This window comes from Stegodyphus dumicola, chromosome 1 (genome assembly GCF_044657685.1).
Source record: "Stegodyphus dumicola isolate Sdum_Otavi_A_Nest chromosome 1, ASM4465768v1".
NCBI classification, from domain to species: Eukaryota; Metazoa; Arthropoda; class Arachnida; order Araneae; family Eresidae; genus Stegodyphus; species Stegodyphus dumicola.
In genome coordinates, this window is record NC_140768.1 from 119,693,511 (window position 1) to 119,715,040 (window position 21,530).

The following is a 21,530-nucleotide window of genomic DNA, read 5'->3' on the forward strand; positions in this document are numbered from 1 at the left end:
AGCACAGTTCAACATAGATGAAATAATTAACACTTAATTCCAAGAACCATTCCTACTATATTATGATACAAATTTAAGAGATTTATGAATGTGTTAGAATTGTAAAGTTTTCCGTTTAATGAAAACATTAGGAAATGTGACTTCAAATGGTTGCTACAGAATATTACAAGTTTGAATTTAACTGCACACTTTTGCCCAATTCATGCACTATAGAACCTCATTATTTTGGTTTAGTAGATTAATAATTAGATATCAGATTAGCATTAAGTTTTATTTTCTCAGTCATAGAGCATCCAAGAATAGAAATGATAATTAATTTAACACTTCAAAATATACTCATGTGCATGAAAATAACTGTAACTGATGCAAAATGGGAGAAAACATGGTCTTTGTAAAAGCAGTGTTCGTTCTTTAGTTATGATTGTTTAAATCAAATCTGGATTTTATGTATATGCTATTATTATTAAATTTAAATGAAATACATGTATATGCTTAGAGCAAATATTCACTTATTTTTAATGTGTCAAACAATTTATGGATATTAAGAGTTCTGCAGAAAATTCAACTTTTTGAAACCATCCATGCAAATGGGAAACAAAGAAATTTCAGCAAGTACTTCTGTAATGACAGGAAATAATAATAGGCATTATCTAACTATTAAGTAACTATAAGACTTATTCTAGAATTAAAATTATTTAATTTCCTGAATGCTTTAATATAAGTCTGGCTACACTCTTCTGTGTGAAAGACCACAAGCCCTTTGCCTGACACACAAACTTTTAAGCCTCCTTATTTTGCAATAAATAGTTAAAAATTAAAAAATGGGCTGTAACTTTAGCACTCATTTTTCATAATTATTATAAGACCAGTATATTCATCTTTTTGATTAGCAGCAAGTTCACTCCTATTTCTTTGTTTTTGATTATTGAAAAATTAAAATATCTAATTATTGGTAGCTCTTTTGATATTGGAATGTGTGAAAGTTTAATTTGTATACAGCTTTACATACTGAAACTTAACAAATATGCAAGTACTCTTATTAACCAGGGAAAAAAAAAAAAAAAAAAGTGTCCACATTTTTAAGTGACTATAGTGTTTTTTAATCTTAATCAATGAAAATCAATTGATATCATGGATGATGAAATAAAGAATGAAAATATATTTTATTTAAGAAGAAATTGGGATAATGTATTAGTCAATGTCTTGTAAGAAACACTACTTATATTATGCTTCTTAGATATGACTAATTCCTAATATGTGGAGTTATTTTCAGTAAAAAATAATTCAACAATGGATAATTTGTTTCCCAGACTTTATTCAGAATACATAATAATTATTTTACAAAGTTTTTATTCATCTTTTATTTCTGAAAATAAAGACATATCAGATAAAATTCCTTGAATAGAGTATAAATATTATTATTCAACCATATTACTCAAAAATTTGAGTTTCACAGTTTCAGAAAATTCTCCTGGCAGAGCTTGCTCTTGACTTTTAAATACATACCAGATTCCTGCCAATCGTTTACTGAAAAATAAAAAAGACTAAATTCAATTGTGAAACAGCCAAGATCACTGAAAACAATGCACTATTCATTTTGCAAACATAAGCCTGAAATATTAAAAATGATCAGATTGAGATCAGATATGAGATTATTTATGAACAGAAAAAAATTTGTAGTACTTGCATACTATCCCATTGGCCATGAAAATTGGTGCAGAACCACTAATCATTCCTGAGGAAATCCTTCACAGTCAATGGGATGAAGTGTTAAGTACAAATTCTCCGATTCCTCTTTAAAAATAAGATAAAATTTTGGCATGTAGGTCCCCGAGAATGCATTGTTAACATAAAATGAACTATTCTCTATTATCCACAATTGGGGGTATCACCCTGGCCAAAAGGGTTCATTGTTGCCTACTTTAACAATTTTCTCTTATACTACCAAGTTACATACAAACATAAGCATTTTTATTTGTTTATTGGCCATATAACATCATTACAAAATAAAGCAAACTAAAAAAAAAAGTGTTTTTATAGAAACTGTATGGCAACAGATGAATTGCAAAATATTTGTCCATTATACTTTATATTTTTCAAGCATCACCAAAGGAATGGAATGCTGTCCTGAAAAACATTTCTTAATTTAAATTTCTTTAAATATATCAATCACTTAAAATTATATGCTTGTATATCAATTTCCGGAATTCAGTTATATTAACTGGCATATTTAAACTTTGATTTTTAATCCTCTGATAAGCATAATAGCATACTAAAACACCACAGCTCATATTATCAGTTTGCAAAATATGTGAAGGACAAATTATTTTCCATTTAGTGCTAGTAGCAAATATTTTAGCTAAAACCTCACACCATGTATGAATTAAAATTTGATACTCTTGCCCACATGATTTATTTTGTGGATCATAAAATTCAAAAACCATATCTGGAATATTTACTATTATTAATATCCAATGACAATTTAAATTTGCAGGGATAAAAAATAATTTCGCTGATTTCAATCTTGTTAGTAATGGATCTTTAATACAAAAATTTGGTTTAGGAATTTGTAAGTTAGACTTAACAAAGGCAAAATCTTCATAACTGTTTAATATTTTAAATAAAAAAGAATCAATTATAGTATTATAGAGCCATCCTTTTCGAAAACATGAAGATACAGATTTAAACAAGTGTTCTTCATTACTTATAAAAGGATCTATAGATTTTAACATATATGGTGTAATTTCAATATCATGTATTTTTAAACATGATTTGGTCAAATCTTTATTCATTCTAACATTTACTGAAAAGTTTTGCTCTGCTGATGATAAATTTATCTTTTCCTGTGTACAAGGTGGAACATTTTCAGTTAAAATATTATAAATAAATTTTCTAAATTGAAGGGTATCTAAAGGAAGATTTAAGGCTAATTTATTTACATGTTGAAATGCATAATAACAGATGAAGACCCCACAACTGCTTTTATCATTTTGTAAAGCATGCGGTGGACACTGAATATCCCATGAACCGTTAATTTGTAACTCACTGTTAATTACATTAGACCATTTATTAGTTAAGTTTATGTATTTTGGATTGCATGAATTTATTAACGAGTCATATAAATAAAAGGTATTTTTCTTTAAATCTGCTATGATCAGAACCCAATGAGAATCAATCCAAGCAGGAATCAATAAATATTTGAAAGATTTCAAAGAAACAGGAAAAACATTTCCAAGTGATAATGCATCAGATAAGATAAGCTGGGTAATCGAGGAATCAGCAAAAGTATATTGATCATCACATTCTAAAATTTTGTATAAAAATGCATTTATGATTACATCAAATAACCACCCCCTAACAAAATCTGTACAAATCGATTTTATAAAAAATTCTTCACTTTTACTGATATAAGAATCTAAAGACTTTAAAGCAATACGATTGATACTATAGCAGCCAATTTGTAAAATTCTTTCAGAAATATCTTCGCTAGACTTTAATGGAAGGGAAAATGATTTATTTTGATCACTGGTTAAATCACATAGATATTTATCACTGTCATTTAAATCAAATGCTACGGCTTTAAATTTAATTTTCTTTTCCACACATTCATTTATTTCTGGGTCATCTACATTATCATTAAAATCTTGATTCTTATTCTGCTGACATTTCTGTAATTTTCTCTTTTTAGAAGTTTTAAACGATTGTGGGTTAAGTTTTTGATTTGGTGCAACTGGACATGATGCACTTGAAACTGCTCTTGAATTTTCATTCGAGTTTAAAATTCCTCTACATTCTGAAACTAATGAATTTAATGTTGTATGAACACACTTTAACATGACATTTTGGACTTTTGGTTGTCTTATTAATTGCAGTAATTCTTCTACAAGCTTTTCACATGCATTTACTCTCTGTTCAATACTTTGTGGATTGTAATGATTAACAGAATACACATTTATTGATTTCATACTTTCATTGCATTTCTGATTCGATTCAAGATTAATCCCCGAGGGATTAAACACACAATCATTTTGTCTATTAAGGAATGAATGCACTTTATGTATATGTTTGCACAGCAATTTATCTAAGCAATTGCAGTGATACAAGTGACTACACAATGAGACACATGATACTTTAGGGCATCTATAAAAGCAAAAATCCTGACACGGACAAATTTCAAAAAGACGCTGCACAGTATATATTTTATTTTTTGTCTGAGAACAAACAGTCCAAGAAGTATCAGAGCATTATTTACATCACTGTCCTTAATTTTTAGTCCTCTCTGATGCCTACTTAAACAAGAAATGGAATTTCTGGGAGATACATTAGTATCTTTCTCAATTGTCAGAAGTGTAGAAATTAAAATATCTAATCGTCTATTATGTCTCCGCTTAAAATAAACAGTTTTCAACTGATTGTGAAAAGATTCACAGTACATGTTAGTATCAGTAAATGCATGTGGAAAGTTCCGATAACACAAAGCCCATTCCTCTAATCTATTTTTATAATTTTCAGAAAAATATTCAATAAAATCTCTACTTTTCCTAGAATAGTCATTCAAAAACTTACTTATTTGATCATGAAAAGTGATCTGGTTTCTTTCATGTAATATTTTTGTTAATTCTCCTAGCATTTTTTGTCGCACTTCCTTATCTACCACTTTAGAATTTAGTTGCCGGAACCAACTTTGGCGTATGTGCCACGAACATAAAAGATGCTTAACATCTTGACCAAAAACCTTTGAAAATGCAGGATATGTAACTTTGTCATCATCTGTCATTACACAGTTTACATATAAATTTGGTACACGACACTTTAAACTATTAAATAAACAATAAAGAGTGTCAGCATCTAGAAAATTAGTAATAAAATGAGCAACTGGATAGCCACAACCAAATTCATCAGGTACTATAAGATTAAGAAGGTAAAAATCATACTGGTTAGTCTTATGTGTAGAATCGATACATAAAATCTCTGTACAACCTTTTATCATCATTTCTTTCTCTTCACGCGTCTGAAGACCAAGAGCAAACGATACTTTATGATTTGGAAGATTATCTAGATCAGTTGGACCGTACAAAGTTGAATTATTCTGAGGCTTATATAATGACACAGGATTGTATGCTTCACATTTTAAAGTTTCAATGATTGAATTAACAGAAACTGCATCACTACTTGGACGCAATGAATTGTTTAAATATCTAGAATAAGCAGAAATAGTTTTACGGGAGACAAATCTTTCCTTTACAGGGAAATTATTTCTATTCTTGCGATTTCCTGATCCATCTTGTAAGATATCCCTTATTTTTTGTGGAGGCACAGATAAACATAAATTTGCTTTTATCAAACACCGCGTACTTTGTTTCAATGGCTGATATTTACAATTTTCAAACTTTTGCTCATGATTATGTTTAGGAAAGTAAAAAACAGAGATTTTATTCGTTTCTTCACAAGCCCATATTCTGACAGGACAACATACACTTTTGGAAATTGTACCTTTTTCATTTTTCCGACTAGTTTTTTTTTCAAAATCAGAATAACCTTGTGTGGTAAACTGACAACAATAATAATGATAAGTTTTAGAATTTTTCGTTACTTTAGAAAACTTTCTGAATGAAGTAAATGTCGAGGTTCCTTCCAGTTCTAGCCAATCTTGAAAATAACTCATTGTTTCAAATGAATATTCTTTTAAGTTATTTAAATTATGTTCATCTGCTAAATGCTTATTAAAATTTAAAACATATGTAAAAGACTTATGGCAATCAGGTATGAAGCATACATACAATTTATTAACTTCTGTGCAAAATTTCTTATGTTTAAAAAATGATAATTTGCAAGGATAACATTTATTACAATTTAGACATTTCCGAGGGTAAACAGATGAAAAATTTTGTTTTAAATCAGGTACTTGTTTATTTGAACTTTTTTTTTTTTTTTTTTTTTTTTGTGGTTATAAAATGAATTCTTCGATTTATAAGTTTTCAAGCATATTTCACATTTACGAAGATAAGCCATTTCTATTTTATCACTAATACACTCTTTGGTTTCTAATTTTTTAGCACTCAATACATTATCAATGTTTATAAGAATATTACTCTGAGGAGAAGTTATTGAAAGTTTAAAATTTTCAGTTTTAAGTTTTTCTTTGCAATTTTTTTTATGTTTATTAAAAGAATTTTTAGTTTTATAGTTTTTTTACAAATATCACATTTTCTAGGATAAAGCGATGGTGCATTACAGTCAATTTCGGACCCCCCTCCAGTCAGAATAGGACACATAGACTTATTTTTCCTCACTTGACAATTAATTTCACTGCTTTCTACATGATCTTTTAGTAAACAAAATTTATTAAAGTGAAAGAAACTTAGGCCTGAACTACAAGAAGTGCTTTTTCTGGTCATAGAAATGTTCTTTTGCTGCAAAACATAACTAGAGGCAAAGTCAGAGTAAAAATCATCTTTTGTTGTACACAGTTTAGGTTGTGAAATATCAAAATTTGTTGAATCATTTTTTAAACTCCCTTTGCCACTAACAGAAGCACAATACAATGGATAACAATCACTGAAAGAAACAGCACTTGCCTGCTGTACACTACAACCAGCAGCAGTGACTGCATTCTTTAGTGATGATCCCATGTAGGCCATTACACTTCTTAGGCGCAAAACAGCTGAAGCAGCATTCTTCAGATGCAAACTGCCACTAACAGTCAAATCCCTCCTTGGACACAAACCATCACCAAAAGCACGAATTGGTTTCTTCTGAGAACTAGCAATTGGGACAGTAGTGTTCATAGAAGAATTAACAGTGGAACTAGCACTGCTCCTCAGAAAACGGCCAGAACCATGGACTGCAACACGCCTGAAGGAGTCAACATCAGCAAGGATATCATTTCTATGACAGGGGCTGGGAGTGACGTTATTCCTTGAATGCAAACCAGAAGCAGCATTCTTCGGATGACAGCCAGTACCACGGACACCAACAAGTCTAGAATGACAGCCAACACCGGGAATGACAACATTGTCAGGACTTAGGCCAGGGGTAGCAACGTTCCTTGGACGCAAATCAGAACCAGAACGAGGGACGGCAGCATTCCTTGGACGTGAACTAAAACCATTGACATATTTAAAATGAGAACCAACACTACATATGGCAACATTTCTAGGATGACATCTAGGTTTAGTCCCATTCCTTACATGCAAACCAGAACCAGTTCTATAGACAGAAGCGTTCCTTGGGCGAGATCCACCACCATGGCCAGCAATGCAAAGAGACCGAGAGCTAGCATCTGGGTTGGCAACGTTTTTCGGATGTGAGCCAGGGGTGGTATGATTTTGCAGATGCAAACTAAAACCATCTGTGTGGTTAACAGCATTCTTTGAATGAGAGTCACCACCATGGACAACACATTTAAAACGAGATCCAGCACCAAAAATAGCAACCCTCTTCAGCCGAGAGCCGGAAGCAACTTTAGCAGCATTTCTCAAATCAGAATTAGCCTTCTTAGTAGCATCTACAGCACAACCAAGCTTTAAAACAGTTGAATAGAGAGGATAAGAAGGGCATGCAGAAACAAAAGAATCAATCAGAGGTGGAAAATCCAATGTAGTAAATGAAACACAAGGCAATACAAAAGGACTTACCTTTGTAGAAACTGGCTTTGAAGTCAAAACAATCTTGATATTATCCAGGAAAACTGCCGCAAGTTTCTTGTTCCCCAGACGGTTTAGATGTAATCCATCCTTAGCCAATAACTTAGCTCCAAAATGATGAGACGACCTGCAAATAAAAAATGCTTCTCGATTTTGGCAATACTTTTCAAGATGAGAATTTCTCGATTTTGGCAGTACTTTTCAAGTTGAGAATTAATTTCTACAATCTTTCTATTAATTACCTGTAAACGGTTCAAAGCTGCTACTCGCTGATTTAAAGTTGTGAAAAAATCTTCGCCACGTGGTAGGATATCTGAAATGATAACATTGATATTCGGGTTCAAATGTTTAATATCCTTAAAGAGGCAATCGTACTTTTTAAGAATATCTTCAACACTGTTATTCGAATTGTTGGTACCAACATGTACCAAAATCAAATGGTATCGATTGTCCAAAAAGGATATCTTACGTCTTAACCTTTCTATCGTTGCACCAGGAAAAGAATGTAAATCTACTTCATAATTCAGAAGATTCGCCGGTAAATATTCATCCAAATATTTAACCATTGAATCTCCAATTATAAGTAATTTCATCTTTTTTGGTTGCATATCGGCAAAACAAACAACTACAAATAGAAACACAGATCAATAATTATATATGCTGTAAATAAAATGCAACTATAAATTAAATGAAAATCAAACACTAATCATAAATATAACAAAATACAAATAATTATTAATAGAAAAAAAGAAGATAAATAGCTGAAGGAAAGCGAGAAAAATGGCGCAAAAAATACACACCTCACACTCGCTAATTAACACGTGAACTAGATTAGCGCCAATTCTTGACCTCGCGGAAAAATTTACGGGAAAAAAATAACGCCAAATGCTCGCGAATTTTACAGATAACTGAGTCCCTGATACCGGAAGTTTACCGAAAAATGTGTACTTTTTCCCACGATGCCTTTCGAAATCGCTGATGCAATGTAAGGTTACCAGAATAAATTTTAGAGCCAAGTGCATTGTTCAAAAGTAGCCAAGCTTTTGTTCAATCTGTCTTTGTTCGTAGTCGTATTATTAATATTAGGTCGTTCGCGTCGTGAATACGAATCGGAAGTTTACCACAAAGTTGACCCTTTTAAAATAGAAAAATTAAAAGTTAGATGTATAGAAAGGCCAATAGGTTCGTAGGGCATAATTATTCCTATTATGTAAAAGAGCTGCTTTGAGGAAAACTGTGAGAGAAAAAAAATTTTAAATTGATGATGCTTAGTGAATTGAAACTAGTGCCATATTTATTCTCATTATTCAAAACTGCTTTAGGAAAGATTTTAAATGAAGTATGCTATAAAATTAAATATGTTATTAATCTGTTGCTTTAATAGTTCATTAATACTCTTAATTCAGTTTTGTTCATCAGGCTTTTGTAATATTTAAATTAAACTGTATATTTTTATTAAACCAAATAAATATATATTAATATCTTAAAACTGTTAAAAAATAAACTTAAAAAAGTTACAATAACATTTTTTTTTTTTTTAGTATCATTTGTTAATTTGTTGTCCCAAGTAAAACTGAGAATGACTAAAAACTTTAAAATGTTCTGGTTATGAACCCATTTTATACCGTAAATCAAAATATTGTATTAAGAAAATACAAAATTTGGGAACAACCTTTAACAGAAAATTTAAATAAAACTCTACTTTTGAACATTGCTGTCTAAATTTTTTTTTTTTTGGGGGGGGGGGGCTCCTGTGTCAGATTCCCAAAAAGTTAATAGTTTTATTTAAAATCTCTGCCGATTTATGCATTGTCATAAGAGTTATCATAAAGTCATGCATACAGTCATGCATAATTTTGCATAACATCTGTATATATATGCACAGAATAAACGACTTCTTTTCCAAAAGGAATTTTTTCAATGATTTCTGTACATACATATGTATTTATCTCACATAACTAAAAAAGATTAGCCGTAGAATGTTTGTTGTATATGGGACTGCTATAGTTGTGCATCTCTCTTTTTATTGTAATTGCCAGAACCAAATGTGTATATATACACACACACACCTTTACCTAGCCTTAATTTTCACAATCATTGGCCCTAGTCTATACTCCCAATTATCATTGAAATGCTTTAAATGATGAAAATAGTTGTGTTTTATCAATGTAAAACTTTTTTTAAAATTTATTTTGACAAATAACGAAATCTATTTTAATGCGATCTCCAGCTTCCTTATGTCTGCAAAAATATCTGGGACATTTTTATACTTATTATAAAAAATGAAATTATGAGAAGTTTGACTCCCATGTGACAAAGACTGAGCAGTGTTTTAAATTTCAAAATCTGCAGTTTTTGTATAATTTAATAAGTAATGTGATGTGCACATCAGATTTTGCATATGTATTTTAGAATTTTATACTCTTTAATTTACATCTAGTAATAATGTATTGGATTGAATTAAATTTTATAATATATGTTTCTGGTGTTATTTTTATTTTAATGTTTGAATTTGTGTTGAGTCAGAATACATATGTGTGAGCATCTCAGTTAAAGGATGAAAATACGACTTTTTAAGTAAATTCAAAATAGTTTCATTCAAATAATTTTGAAACTGATAAAAAGCTTTCAGAGATTTGTAAAATAATAATAATTTGTAATTGTCTCCCGAATCCTTCTCTTGTAAACATTGTATGGTAAAAAAATCTGAAAATATTAGTATATATGATGTTTGAATATATTCAAATCAAATAGATATTTATTGAAATTGTTTTGTTCTAAAGAGTTTATGTTCATAATGTATATTTTAGCATCTATAATCAGAATTACCTAAATCAAACTTATGTTTGTTTGTCCCTTCATAATAACTGATGGGCAACAAAAATAAGCTTGTTTTAGTACCTGACAGATTGAAGGAAAACCAGCACCTGTATATCTAAGTGGGTAGGTATTGCTGGGCCTTGCTAAGTACTAAGCTTCCACCAAAATGGAATTTTGAAGAAGAATGCTCTGAATGTGGTCAGAAAGTCTCCTACCACCAACCTCTCAAGGATTTCGCCTCACCTTCTGCTTTTAATGCTCCTTGCTAAACAACCATTACACACTTACATTACAACATCCATGCCTTCTTTGGTATTTGAACTCGAACCTTTTGGTATGGTACGCAGCGTCATTAACTACTATCCTGTCTGGGTGCTACAGCATAGTGTTGCTATAATGGAAGATGTCTTGTTCTGTGAAGACATGAAAACAATCACAAAAGAAAAAGATGCCTTTCTGCATGTGAAGGAATTCTTTGATTGGAATTACAGCGATGGCTGCTAACAGTGACGGACGTACGAGCTCTGAGCTCCGTAATGTCAATGCGAATGGTATCCTGAATACGGCGCCGCCAGCGGGCAATCAGCCTTCTTCTCCTCCACCTTTGCTGATACAAACCGAAATGGAAATAACTGCAACTACTCCACCTGCCTCTCCTTCAGCGCTAGAGTTATCCAAGAGCGCGATCCAGATATACTCACTCAAGAATCGGCACACAGACCTCCTTTTCGATATCCAGCGTCTACAACGAACGGAGACTCCGAATAAGGAACAGATGATCAAACAGTTACAGGATGAGGGTGAGAAAGTTTTATTTTCCCTACATACCCTATGTTCTAAACTCGGCATAAATTTATTTACCCTCCCTGCCACTGAAGAGGAATTCTTCAAAGAATGCAAAAAGACTTATAAAACCCCTGATTCGGATTCCAAAACTCAAAATTCTAACCCTAAAATTCAAAATACAAATCCACCCTCATCCCCAGCCAATCAAAATCCTCCAAAAGAAAATCCTAAAAATGATTCTAAAAAACGAACCAGACCAACTGATAATGAAGGATTTGTAGTTCCTCCAAAACATTTAATTGCCAAAAAAACACTTCCCAACACTAATAGTAATGAAAACATCACAACATCCAATTCTTTCACAAACATACAAAACTCTGATAACACTGAACACTCGACGCAGCAGCCGGCTGTCACTCAAACACCAAAAATTCAAGCACCACCTCCAATTTTCATAAAACCGCGAGCTGATTGGTTCTTTCTCCTCAATCAGCTCCGCCGACATGCACCAACTGTTCTTTCCAAACAAAACATTGATTTTCTTAAACTCACTACCACAAATGAAACCGACTATAGAACAGTTGTAAGATTCCTCACAGACAATAATATTGAATTCAAGTCCCACACACTCAAATCAGATAGACCACTTAAAGTGGTCATTAAGGGATTACCCTCAAATACACCTCTCAACGTTGTGCAGACTGCGGTTGAAGTGCTTGGCTTCAAAATTCACAAGATCTCCCAACTAAAGAAATGGAAGACCAAAATGCCAATGCCTCTCTTTTACTTACAAATCTTCAATAGCCTCAAAGCCGAAGAAATATATTCTATAACTGAACTCCTTGGAACTGAGGTATCCATGGAACACTTCAAAGGACAGAAGGGTCCCTCCCAATGCTGGCGTTGTCAGGGATTTTTTCATTCGTCTGAAGTTTGCACCTTACCAAGACGATGCGTCAGATGCGCTGGGCCGCATTAAGCCAAGGAATGCACTAAACCCTTTGAAGAGCCGAACAAATGTGCAAATTGTTCGGGAAACCATGCTGCTAACTGGCGTTCCTGCCCGAAGTTCCCAGGCTCCAAAAACAGACAACCTCCAAAGCCAAGCACCAAACCCAGTCAGACCGTTGACAACACAAACAAATTTAACTTACAACATAATACATTTCCAGTTCTGCCGGCTGCACACACTCCCAGTGCAAATAATACTCGCCCTGGAGTATCATACTCTGCTGCCCTTACGGGTATGCAACAGACTGCACCCCAAATTCTTCCAAATTTATCGGTCCCCTTAGGAGCAAATGCGACTCTAAATTGTACCGAGATCCTTTTGGCTATAATCCAAATTTCAAATCAGCCTGGCATTGACCAGAGCAAATTACTTCTGGCATTCAAAAACGCCTTACCGCAGCTCAGAGTGGCTCCATCTGGTGCTGACGCGGCCTACTATATCTTTGAGAGTTATATTACTCTCCAATTCTCTGATTCCCACATTCATTAAAATTCAATACTTTGAAAGGGTTGAAAAATCTTAAACTATGCACCTGGAATGCAAATGGCATTCTTTCCAAATTCCATGAGTTTAGAGACTATGTAGAAGAAAAGGATTTTGATATCATTTTTGTCCAAGAGACCAAACTCCAGCCAGGGAGAGCTCCCAAGCTTGTAGATTATGCACTATATAAAAATGACAGACAAGCTTCAAATACACGTGATGTTTATCATGGTGGCACTTGTATTTACATAAAAAATTCCATCCCGCATCGTAGAATTGACACACCAAATATGAGCAAACTTGAAGCAACAATCATCGAAATTTTTATTCAAAATTCACCATCCCTAGTTATGATCTCTGCCTATCTCCCACCAGGTGGAAATTTTCCTGTGGTAGATTTCAATAAACTGCTCAATTTTTCAAATAATCTTATCATAGCTGGTGATTTAAATTGTCACCATCAGCATTGGCGTTGTCATAGATCAAACCCTGCTGGTCGTGGCCTTCTAAAATGGGCTCAGTGCGCCCAAATTAAAATTATTGCGCCGGATTCCCCTACTAGATATGGTTCACAGGGTGCCCCTTCATTCATAGATTTGGCACTCTTTCGAAACATCCCTTTTGGATATCACGTGACTGTTGAAAACTGTTTATCTTCAGATCACAACCCCGTAATCATAGACCTTAACTGTACTACTTTTAATCAAAATTCTCCGGCACTCGTCTCTACAAACTGGGACAATTTTGGTTTCAAACTTAAAAGTAAAGATTTGCCCTCCCTTGAAATTAAATCCAGCCATGATATAGACTCGGTAATTGATCACTTAACGACCATTCTAACAGATACTTATAAGGAAGTATCAAAACCCACCCTTAGACCCAATTTTCGTAAATTACCCCAAGAAATTAAACTCAAAATTAAAGAAAAGAATAAAGTACGGAGACTTTGGCAAAGAAATAGGAATCCAGGTCTAAAAATTCAACTCCGTGCTCTCCAAAATGAGATCAAGGCATCATGTGACCAGTTCTTCCAATCACAATACACGAATTACATTCAGTCCCTAACGACCAATGATAACAGTCTTTGGCGCGCATCAGCCCGCCTACGCAAACACAAATCTAACATTCCGTCCTTAGCTACGGACGCAGTGGTGGCTCACACAGACGCTGAGAAATCCGAACTAATTGCGGATTCTCTTCAAACTCAATTTACACCACATAATGAAGGAATTTTTGCGAACAGCGCAAGTTCTTTCCCACAAGATGTTGAACGTTTCCTCTCCTCGCCTTTCGCGAGAGATATACACTATACATCCATGAGCGAGGTAAGTGAATACATTACCAAGCTCAAACCCAAAAAAGCCCCTGGTATGGACTCTATTTCTAATCGTATGATTAAAAATTTACCCACCAACTATCTATTTTTCTTAGTAATGCTTATAAATTTTATGATACAGCATTGCTATTTTCCTCAAAGCTGGAAACAAGCACTTATTGTGCCTATTCCAAAACCAGGCCAAAGCCTTTCTAATCCTCAAAATTATAGACCTATCAGCCTCCTATCCTCGTTATCTAAGATATACGAGTTTGTGTTACTTAAACGCCTGAATGATTTTCTCCGAAATCACAACGTTCTGATTGATGAACAATTTGGATTTCGAGCAAAACACTGCACCACGCACCAGCTGCTGAGGACAGTGGAGTTCATTCACGAAGGGTTTCGTAACAAAATGCTTACTGGCGCTTTATTTCTTGACATAGCCAAAGCATTTGATAGGACTTGGCATATAGGAATTATTATCAAGCTCATACGACTTGACGTTTCGGCCCATTTAATTCATATAATTAATTCGTACCTCACTAATAGATCTTTTTCTGTACGAGTTAATTCTTTCATTTCGGCACCCCGTCCTATACTCAGCGGCGTTCCCCAAGGGTCACTTTTAGGCCCAATTTTGTTCAACATTTTTATAAATGACATACCAAAATCACCTAGTATCACTCTTGCACTTTATGCAGATGATACGGCCATCCTAGCTCAACACAAACGCCTTGAAAACTTGGTCCAAACCATTCAGAGTTATCTCTCTAGCCTTGAGCACTGGCTCATCACTTGGAAAATCAAAATTAATGTTGCTAAATGTGCTGCAATGATATTCAAACGTAGCCCCCTCCCGTACCCTTCCATTAATATTAAATTCTTTGATGACTATGTTCCCTGGTCAAATTCTTACAAGTACCTAGGAGTTGTACTTGATTCAAAATTAACCTGGCGCCTTCACATTGAAAATGTTCTCAACAAAGCGAAAGGTGCTAGGGCCCAACTTTACCCATTTTTAGCTCGAAAGAGCAATCTGTCAATTAAAAACAAAATCCTTCTCTATACATCCATTATAAGACCTGTCTTTATGTATGCATGTACAATCTGGGGTACTGCTGCAAAAACTCGTGTGAAAAAAACTTCAATCTTTTCAAAGTAAAACCTTACGTATGGCCCTGAATGCAGCCTGGTACGTCCGTACAGATGTGATTCATTCGGACCTAAATATTAAACCTGTAGATTATCATATTAAAAAGCTTAGTCAAAATTTATTCCTCAAAATTGAACAGATTGATAACCGAGCACTTCAGCAGATTCCAGCATACGATCCTGCTATTCGCAGCTCACAGAAGAGACCAAGAGCCGTGATTGGCCGAAAGTTCGGCATCTACCCTCCATCCAAAAGGGTGAGACACGCCCTCTCAACATCAGCTCACATTTTAAGACGTGCATCTGCTCGCTCCTGATTTTGTGATATTAGAACTCTTCTTTTATTATACCTGATCAGAGTGCATGCCGCTGTAACAGTAGGTCGGCATTGCAATAGACTCTGGTTGCTTTCTCCGCTGCTTCATTTTCTGCCATCCGCTCCACCATGGATCGAATGATTGATTTTATTGCCTCTGAGATTACCAACTTAGAATGCATCAAAGAAGCTGATGGATCTCTCTCATCTAAGGACGCACGAGACCTTAAATTCCTTCGACGCCTCAAACTTTTCATTGACAGAGAACTGAACGCTGATCGTTCTTCTACTTCTCTTCCCAAACCAAACATCCCTGCTCCTAAGGTTAATGACAGTGATTCTTCAATAACTGGAATCAACAAAACTAATGTCAGACGAGCCAGCAGCCCTGCGCGCTCAGATGAAGAGCAGTCGAAAAAACATAAAGCACTGAATGAAGACAGCTCCGACACGGACTCAGGTCCTAAAGGAGATTTTACTAGAAGACTAAGAAAACCCTCTCGAAAGTCTACTCTGACGGATTCCTCTGTTTTGTCAGAAGTTTCGACAGCTGAGCCGACCACGGAAATAACTTATGATAATATGGATACAGCCCCAGACGTGGATAATATGGATAAAGCCCACGCTAATGTGGCGCCATCTAGTGAGATCCCCGAAAAGCCGGCTGCGAGTACGTCTCAGACGGAAAGCATGGTGCGGCCTATCGGTGCTGCAGATGAGGTCACGTGCCCGGCTGGGCTAATAGGTGATGCTCATGATCATGAAACTGGTACCAATTCTGCCGAAAATAATGAGCAGGATGTGGATAAATTCATACATCCAAATAAAGTGAGCAATAAAGCTCCCCCGATTATTATACAGGATGGTAAATACTCCTGGTCAAAATATAAGGAAATGTTTAAAGATGCAGGAATTAAGCTAAAATCAGGTATAATGAAAGCTCAAGACCACTATGAGCTAAAAGTTGACAGTATAGAAACTCATAAGAGTTTAACTGCATTACTTAATGCCAAAGGAGTGAAATATCACTCATTTATTTTACCCGAAAACAAGAAGGTTAAAGTTGTTATACGCAGCTTACCGATCGACACGCCAACCTCAGAGATATCTGATGAACTGATAGATAGAGGTTTCCCAGTTGAACGAGTCTCGCAATTAATAAGACGCAGAAATGGAGAAAAATTTAATCTGCCCCTGTTTCTAGTTATTTTGAAGAGGAATGAAAAAGCGAGAGGGATACCTAATATAACTAAATTATGTTTGCTGAATGTTAAAGTAGAAGCTTACAAAGGAAGGAAAGGGCCGGTACAATGCTTTCGGTGTCAAGCATTTCATCATGCCCAGGCAGGATGTATGCATGACCCGAAATGCATGAAATGCGCTGGCGATCATTATTCAAAAGACTGCCCCAAGCCAAGAGAAGATAAACCTAAGTGTATAAATTGCCAATTAGATCATACAAGCAACTACAGGGGTTGCCCGAATTTTCCCAAAATAAATACTCAAAATCCGCCTTTGAAGAATTTCAGTGATAGAGTAATTATCAATAAATCTTATGCCGCCGCTGTTGGCGGGCAAACAATGAATACTCTAGATGAAGCTAGAAGTATTTTTGAAGGGCTTAAAAACCTTGTTGAGGCTATTAAGGCTTCCGGCATTCTACAAGTAAATTTAGCTCCTAGCGCCAATGCTAGTAGTTTCAACGCGGTCAATAATGAACCCAATCATGGATAGGAAAGATAATAATTTTAGGCCAATCAAGATGTTAGTGTGGAATGCTAACAACATAAGAGGAAAGAAAGATGAGTTGGAGGACTTTATGTATGAGAACGACATTGATATTTGCCTGATCTCCGAGACGCACATCACCCCAGGAGACAGAGTTAGCATCAAAAATTATAGAACCTACCGATGTGATAGGTTACATCACAGAGGAGGTGGAGCACTCATCTACGTCCATTGTAAATATTCATCTTGTTTAATTTCGACTGAAAGAGACAAGGGCTATGAAATTGTGATTGCCTCTATTAGCTTGCCTAAGATTGGAGATACCTTATTTGCGGCAATCTACAACCCCCCTACTAATAGGCTAACTGAGGAAATGTTACAAAATATTATTCCGGATTCTTCAATAATGATTGTTGGTGGCGACCTCAATAGTAAGCATAAAGATTGGGGCTGCCGTAGCACTAATCACAATGGTAAAGTACTGAGAGAGTATATCAGTAACCACCCAGTTGGTATATTTGCGCCTGACGTACCGACGTTCAGGCCCAGCAACATCAGGTACACTCCTGATATTCTAGATATCATCTTGACTAATACAGGAATTAATATGGTGCTGGAGGTTCGAGACGACTTAAGCTCTGATCATACTCCTGTGATTGCTACACTAGGGGTCACCAGTATTAATTATACGAATGTTAAGACCCATACCGACTGGAGAATGTACCACAATGTTGTGAAAGTGAGGCTCCCTAAATTAGGTGCTATGAAAAGCCCTTCTGATATTGACAAGGAGATTGATAAGTTTACTACATGTCTTAATGACTCTTACTATGAGGCCACCAAGGTTACTCAAAGGTCTTGTAAAATCGCTAAGATTCCAAGGTACGTCAAATCTCTCATAGCCGAAAGAAACAGGCTGCGAAGGAGGTATAATATCACCTGGGACCCAATTATTAAAACGGAGTTAAATAGGATCAGTAAGCATATTAAGCTTGAAATGCATAAATTAAAGTGTGAGGCTTGGAATGTTAAAATGGAGGAGTTAAACTTAGACAGTGATGCCTTCTGGCAGTTTACAAAAATGTTAAAGAGGACGCATCAGTGTGATAGGCCAATTATTGACAACGGCGTCACTGCTTATTCAGATACTGACAAATGTCAGATTTTTGCTTCACATCTTGAAAAGCAGTTTTCTCCGAATCAGACACCTCGTAATATTCACTTTGAGACCCAAGTCAGAATGAAAGTAGAAGAATGGCTAGGTGCTCCCACGGCTCTAAATGCCGATGGTTTAACTAATCCAAGAGAAGTTACGGATATTATCTCCAAATTGAACCCCAAGAAAGCCCCAGGTATTGATGGAGTTACAAATTTAATGATCAGGAACCTCCCGCGCGGTGGAATCACAAGACTTTCCAGCATTTTTAATATATGCATTACGTTATGCTACTTCCCGGACTGCTGGAAGTACGCAAAAGTTTTCCTACTACCGAAGCCTGCAAAAGACATCACTAAGGCGGAAAATCACAGGCCCATAAGCTTGCTCTCTAATATAGGCAAGATCTTTCAACGAATAATTTTAAGGAAATTCCAGCCTTATTTACAGGTACTTCCGGAAGATCAGTATGGATTTAGGAGCGAACTTTGCACATCTAAACAACTGATTAGGCTTGTGGAATTTATCGGCTCTGCTCTGCATCATAAGAGTTGTACTGCAGTGCTCATGCTGGACGTGGCCAAAGCATTTGACCGTGTCTGGCATGAGGGCTTAATATATAAATTGATAATGATGAATTTGCCTAGAGAACTGATCTTACTCACCAGATCTTATATTGCAAATCGTTACTTTACAGTTAGCTGCAAGCAAAGTCATTCTGGATACAAAACTATCGCTGCAGGCGTCCCCCAGGGGTCCTGTCTTGGCCCAGTACTCTATCTTTTCTATGCGGCTGATTTCCCGCGGGATAAACTCAACAGAAATACATTGCTGGCCTGCTATGCGGATGACACCGCTGTAGCGGTCAGATCTATTCAGCCTAACAGGGCAATTTCTGTTATGCAGGATATAATTATGGACATTGAGGAGTGGTGCTCCAGGTGGGAGATTTCCATCAATGCGACTAAATCACAGCTACTTCTTGTTAGAAGGAAGAAAATACTGGTCTCAGTTCAGCCACTTTACCTATTCGGCCAACGTGTCCCGATGGTAAACAAGGCCAAGTATTTAGGTGTTTACTTGAATCGAAGACTCACGTGGAGTACGCATGTCAATTACATTGCAAACAAGACCAGAGGAATTGCTCAACAATTACAAGTACTGCTAGGGCGCAGCTCGCAGTTAGATCTGAGAAGGAAAAGACAGATTTATATTTCCATTTTAAGACCAATTATGTGTTATGCGTCCCCTGTCTGGGCGACTGCTACGAGCTCAGATATCAACAAATTGCAGGTGACTCAAAACACAATCTTACGCACCATGACAGGAGCGCATTTTTACATCCGTAACAAACTCCTGCACGATGATTTACAAGTTGAATATATTGACAAATATCTGCAAAAACTTAACAGCAAGTTCTTTGACAAAGGCTTGAATTGCAGTAAAGGAAACTTTAATGCTGTACTGAACTATGTCTGCATTCCTGAGGACTACAATATCAGGCCTTTTACGGCTCACAGAATGAGGGATCACAATTTTGTCACTTAGCCCACTCGTTTTCAAATATGTAAATAACACATTTTTATGCGTACATTACTTCACTTTCATTTGTTTATTACATGTTCAACACTGTATCCTATGCACATTTCATGTATTTTCATTTCTTTTGCATCTTCATAGCTCCATACACGTGATTATTACTCTTGTCTCAGGGGTAAGAGTTAAGTTACTTTGATGATTGGACTTTGTCACTATGGCCGATGGGCCCTCTTTTCCTTACCCGCTCCGATTTCCTGGCTGGGAACTAGCTGATAGTTGACATTCTGATTGTCCTTAGGGGATTAGATCAATATAGCTTATTAAAGCCCAACTGGGCTAATATAAGCATAAGCAATTAGCATTTAAGCAAGCATCTCAACATCAGTTCCAGCTCCCGCGCCATGAAGGAAGGACGTCTCTTCAGCGAGCTGCCATATAATTGCTTATTTCATCCTCTGCTACTACTATCAAGATCTTCAAGCAAAGTTATCAGTCTGTTTACTTAAGAATCACATCTCCCGCAGATTTCAAATCTGCCTATGAATATTTTCATCGCGATCTCAATAATTATTTGCACTCCCCAACACAAGCCACATGCCAATGAGCCTATTAATCGTAAAATCTTTCCTATCCACTTTTTGCTTTAGTGTTTGTACTGTGTATAAAAAATTATAAAAAAAGTATAAAATATAAAACACAAAAAAAAAAAAAAAAATTTTAAAAACCTAAAAACTTATAAAAAAATTCTGAAACTTAAGTTTTTATTTTCTCATCTCTATCCCTAAACTTTCTTGAGCCTGTGGCTCCCTCTAGTGTGCATCAAGTAAATCACTTATGCCAAATTTTTCTTATTTCTGCTCGCTTTTAGTAATTCTGATGTGGAGGTAGATGGTTTTGAACCATAGGAACTCCGAAATTTTTAAATCATTGGCATTGGCAAGGAATTCTTTGTGAAGTATGCTCTTTTGTCAATCAAAACAAAATTCAGAAATCGCTTGGATGCTCAAGCAGATATGCGAATTGCTATTAACAATAAAGTGCCACAATTTGAAAAAAAAATATCCAATACAGAGGAATAGAAATAGTTATTAATTATTGTTTTGAAAAATTTATGCAAATATTAAATTTTGTAATATTTTTTTTTAGTTCCATGTTTTATTTTTGTTTATTATTAAAATTTGATTACATAACTGTTTTCTTTTTCCTCACCCTCCCTAGAAACTTTGTTAGGGGCTGCAAGAATATAATTTTTTAGAACTGCTAGACATGGAAAAGTTTTGGAACCTGTGTCTTAGAAGATGATATTGTGAAGTTCAGTTTTGAACTAATAAAGAATACTGTATATGTACATATAAAAAAAATCTAATATCTATGTGAATATGTTTCAAACCTGTTTCTGAATATATATATATTTATTTATATTTACATAATACACTTAAAAAAAGGGAAAATAACTAAAGTTTTCATTTAATAAACTAAATATACATGCAGGAGTAGTGTTTGACCTACTCCACTCTCATGTAGACATTACTCATGCAGGAGTAGTGTTTGAGCCCAATACTGGCATATGTATA

The 21,530-nt window shown here is 35.1% G+C and overlaps 1 protein-coding gene and 1 long non-coding RNA gene across 4 annotated transcripts; one reads left to right on the plus strand and one right to left on the minus strand.

Annotated features, from left to right (window-relative positions):
• Positions 1-1,295: 1,295 nt before the first annotated feature.
• LOC146999223 (platelet-activating factor acetylhydrolase IB subunit alpha2-like) lies at positions 1,296-8,440 on the minus strand. 3 transcript variants are annotated; one of them, XR_015041920.1, is made up of 3 exons: positions 7,638-8,440; positions 1,684-1,794; positions 1,296-1,544 (listed from the first exon to the last, which is right to left on the minus strand). XR_015041920.1 is itself a non-coding variant. In XM_085819789.1 (3 exons), exons 1-2 carry the CDS (start codon positions 8,252-8,254, stop codon positions 7,750-7,752), a joined length of 390 nt encoding a protein of 129 aa, XP_085675915.1. In that variant the 5' UTR covers positions 8,255-8,440; the 3' UTR covers positions 1,296-1,544; positions 7,638-7,749. The 3 variants fall into 3 exon arrangements, 2 of the variants coding, with proteins under 2 accessions (XP_085675915.1, XP_085675912.1); XM_085819789.1 differs by lacking the exon at positions 1,684-1,794 and having other exon boundaries at positions 7,638-7,773; positions 7,889-8,440; XM_085819786.1 differs by having other exon boundaries at positions 1,296-1,794; positions 7,638-7,773; positions 7,889-8,440.
• A 185-nt stretch (positions 8,441-8,625) lies between these two features.
• On the plus strand, positions 8,626-21,334 carry LOC146999224 (uncharacterized). Its single transcript, XR_015041925.1, has 2 exons — positions 8,626-8,985; positions 21,175-21,334. It is a non-coding gene; the product is annotated as an uncharacterized LOC146999224 (long non-coding RNA).
• The last annotated feature ends 196 nt before the right edge of the window (positions 21,335-21,530 follow it).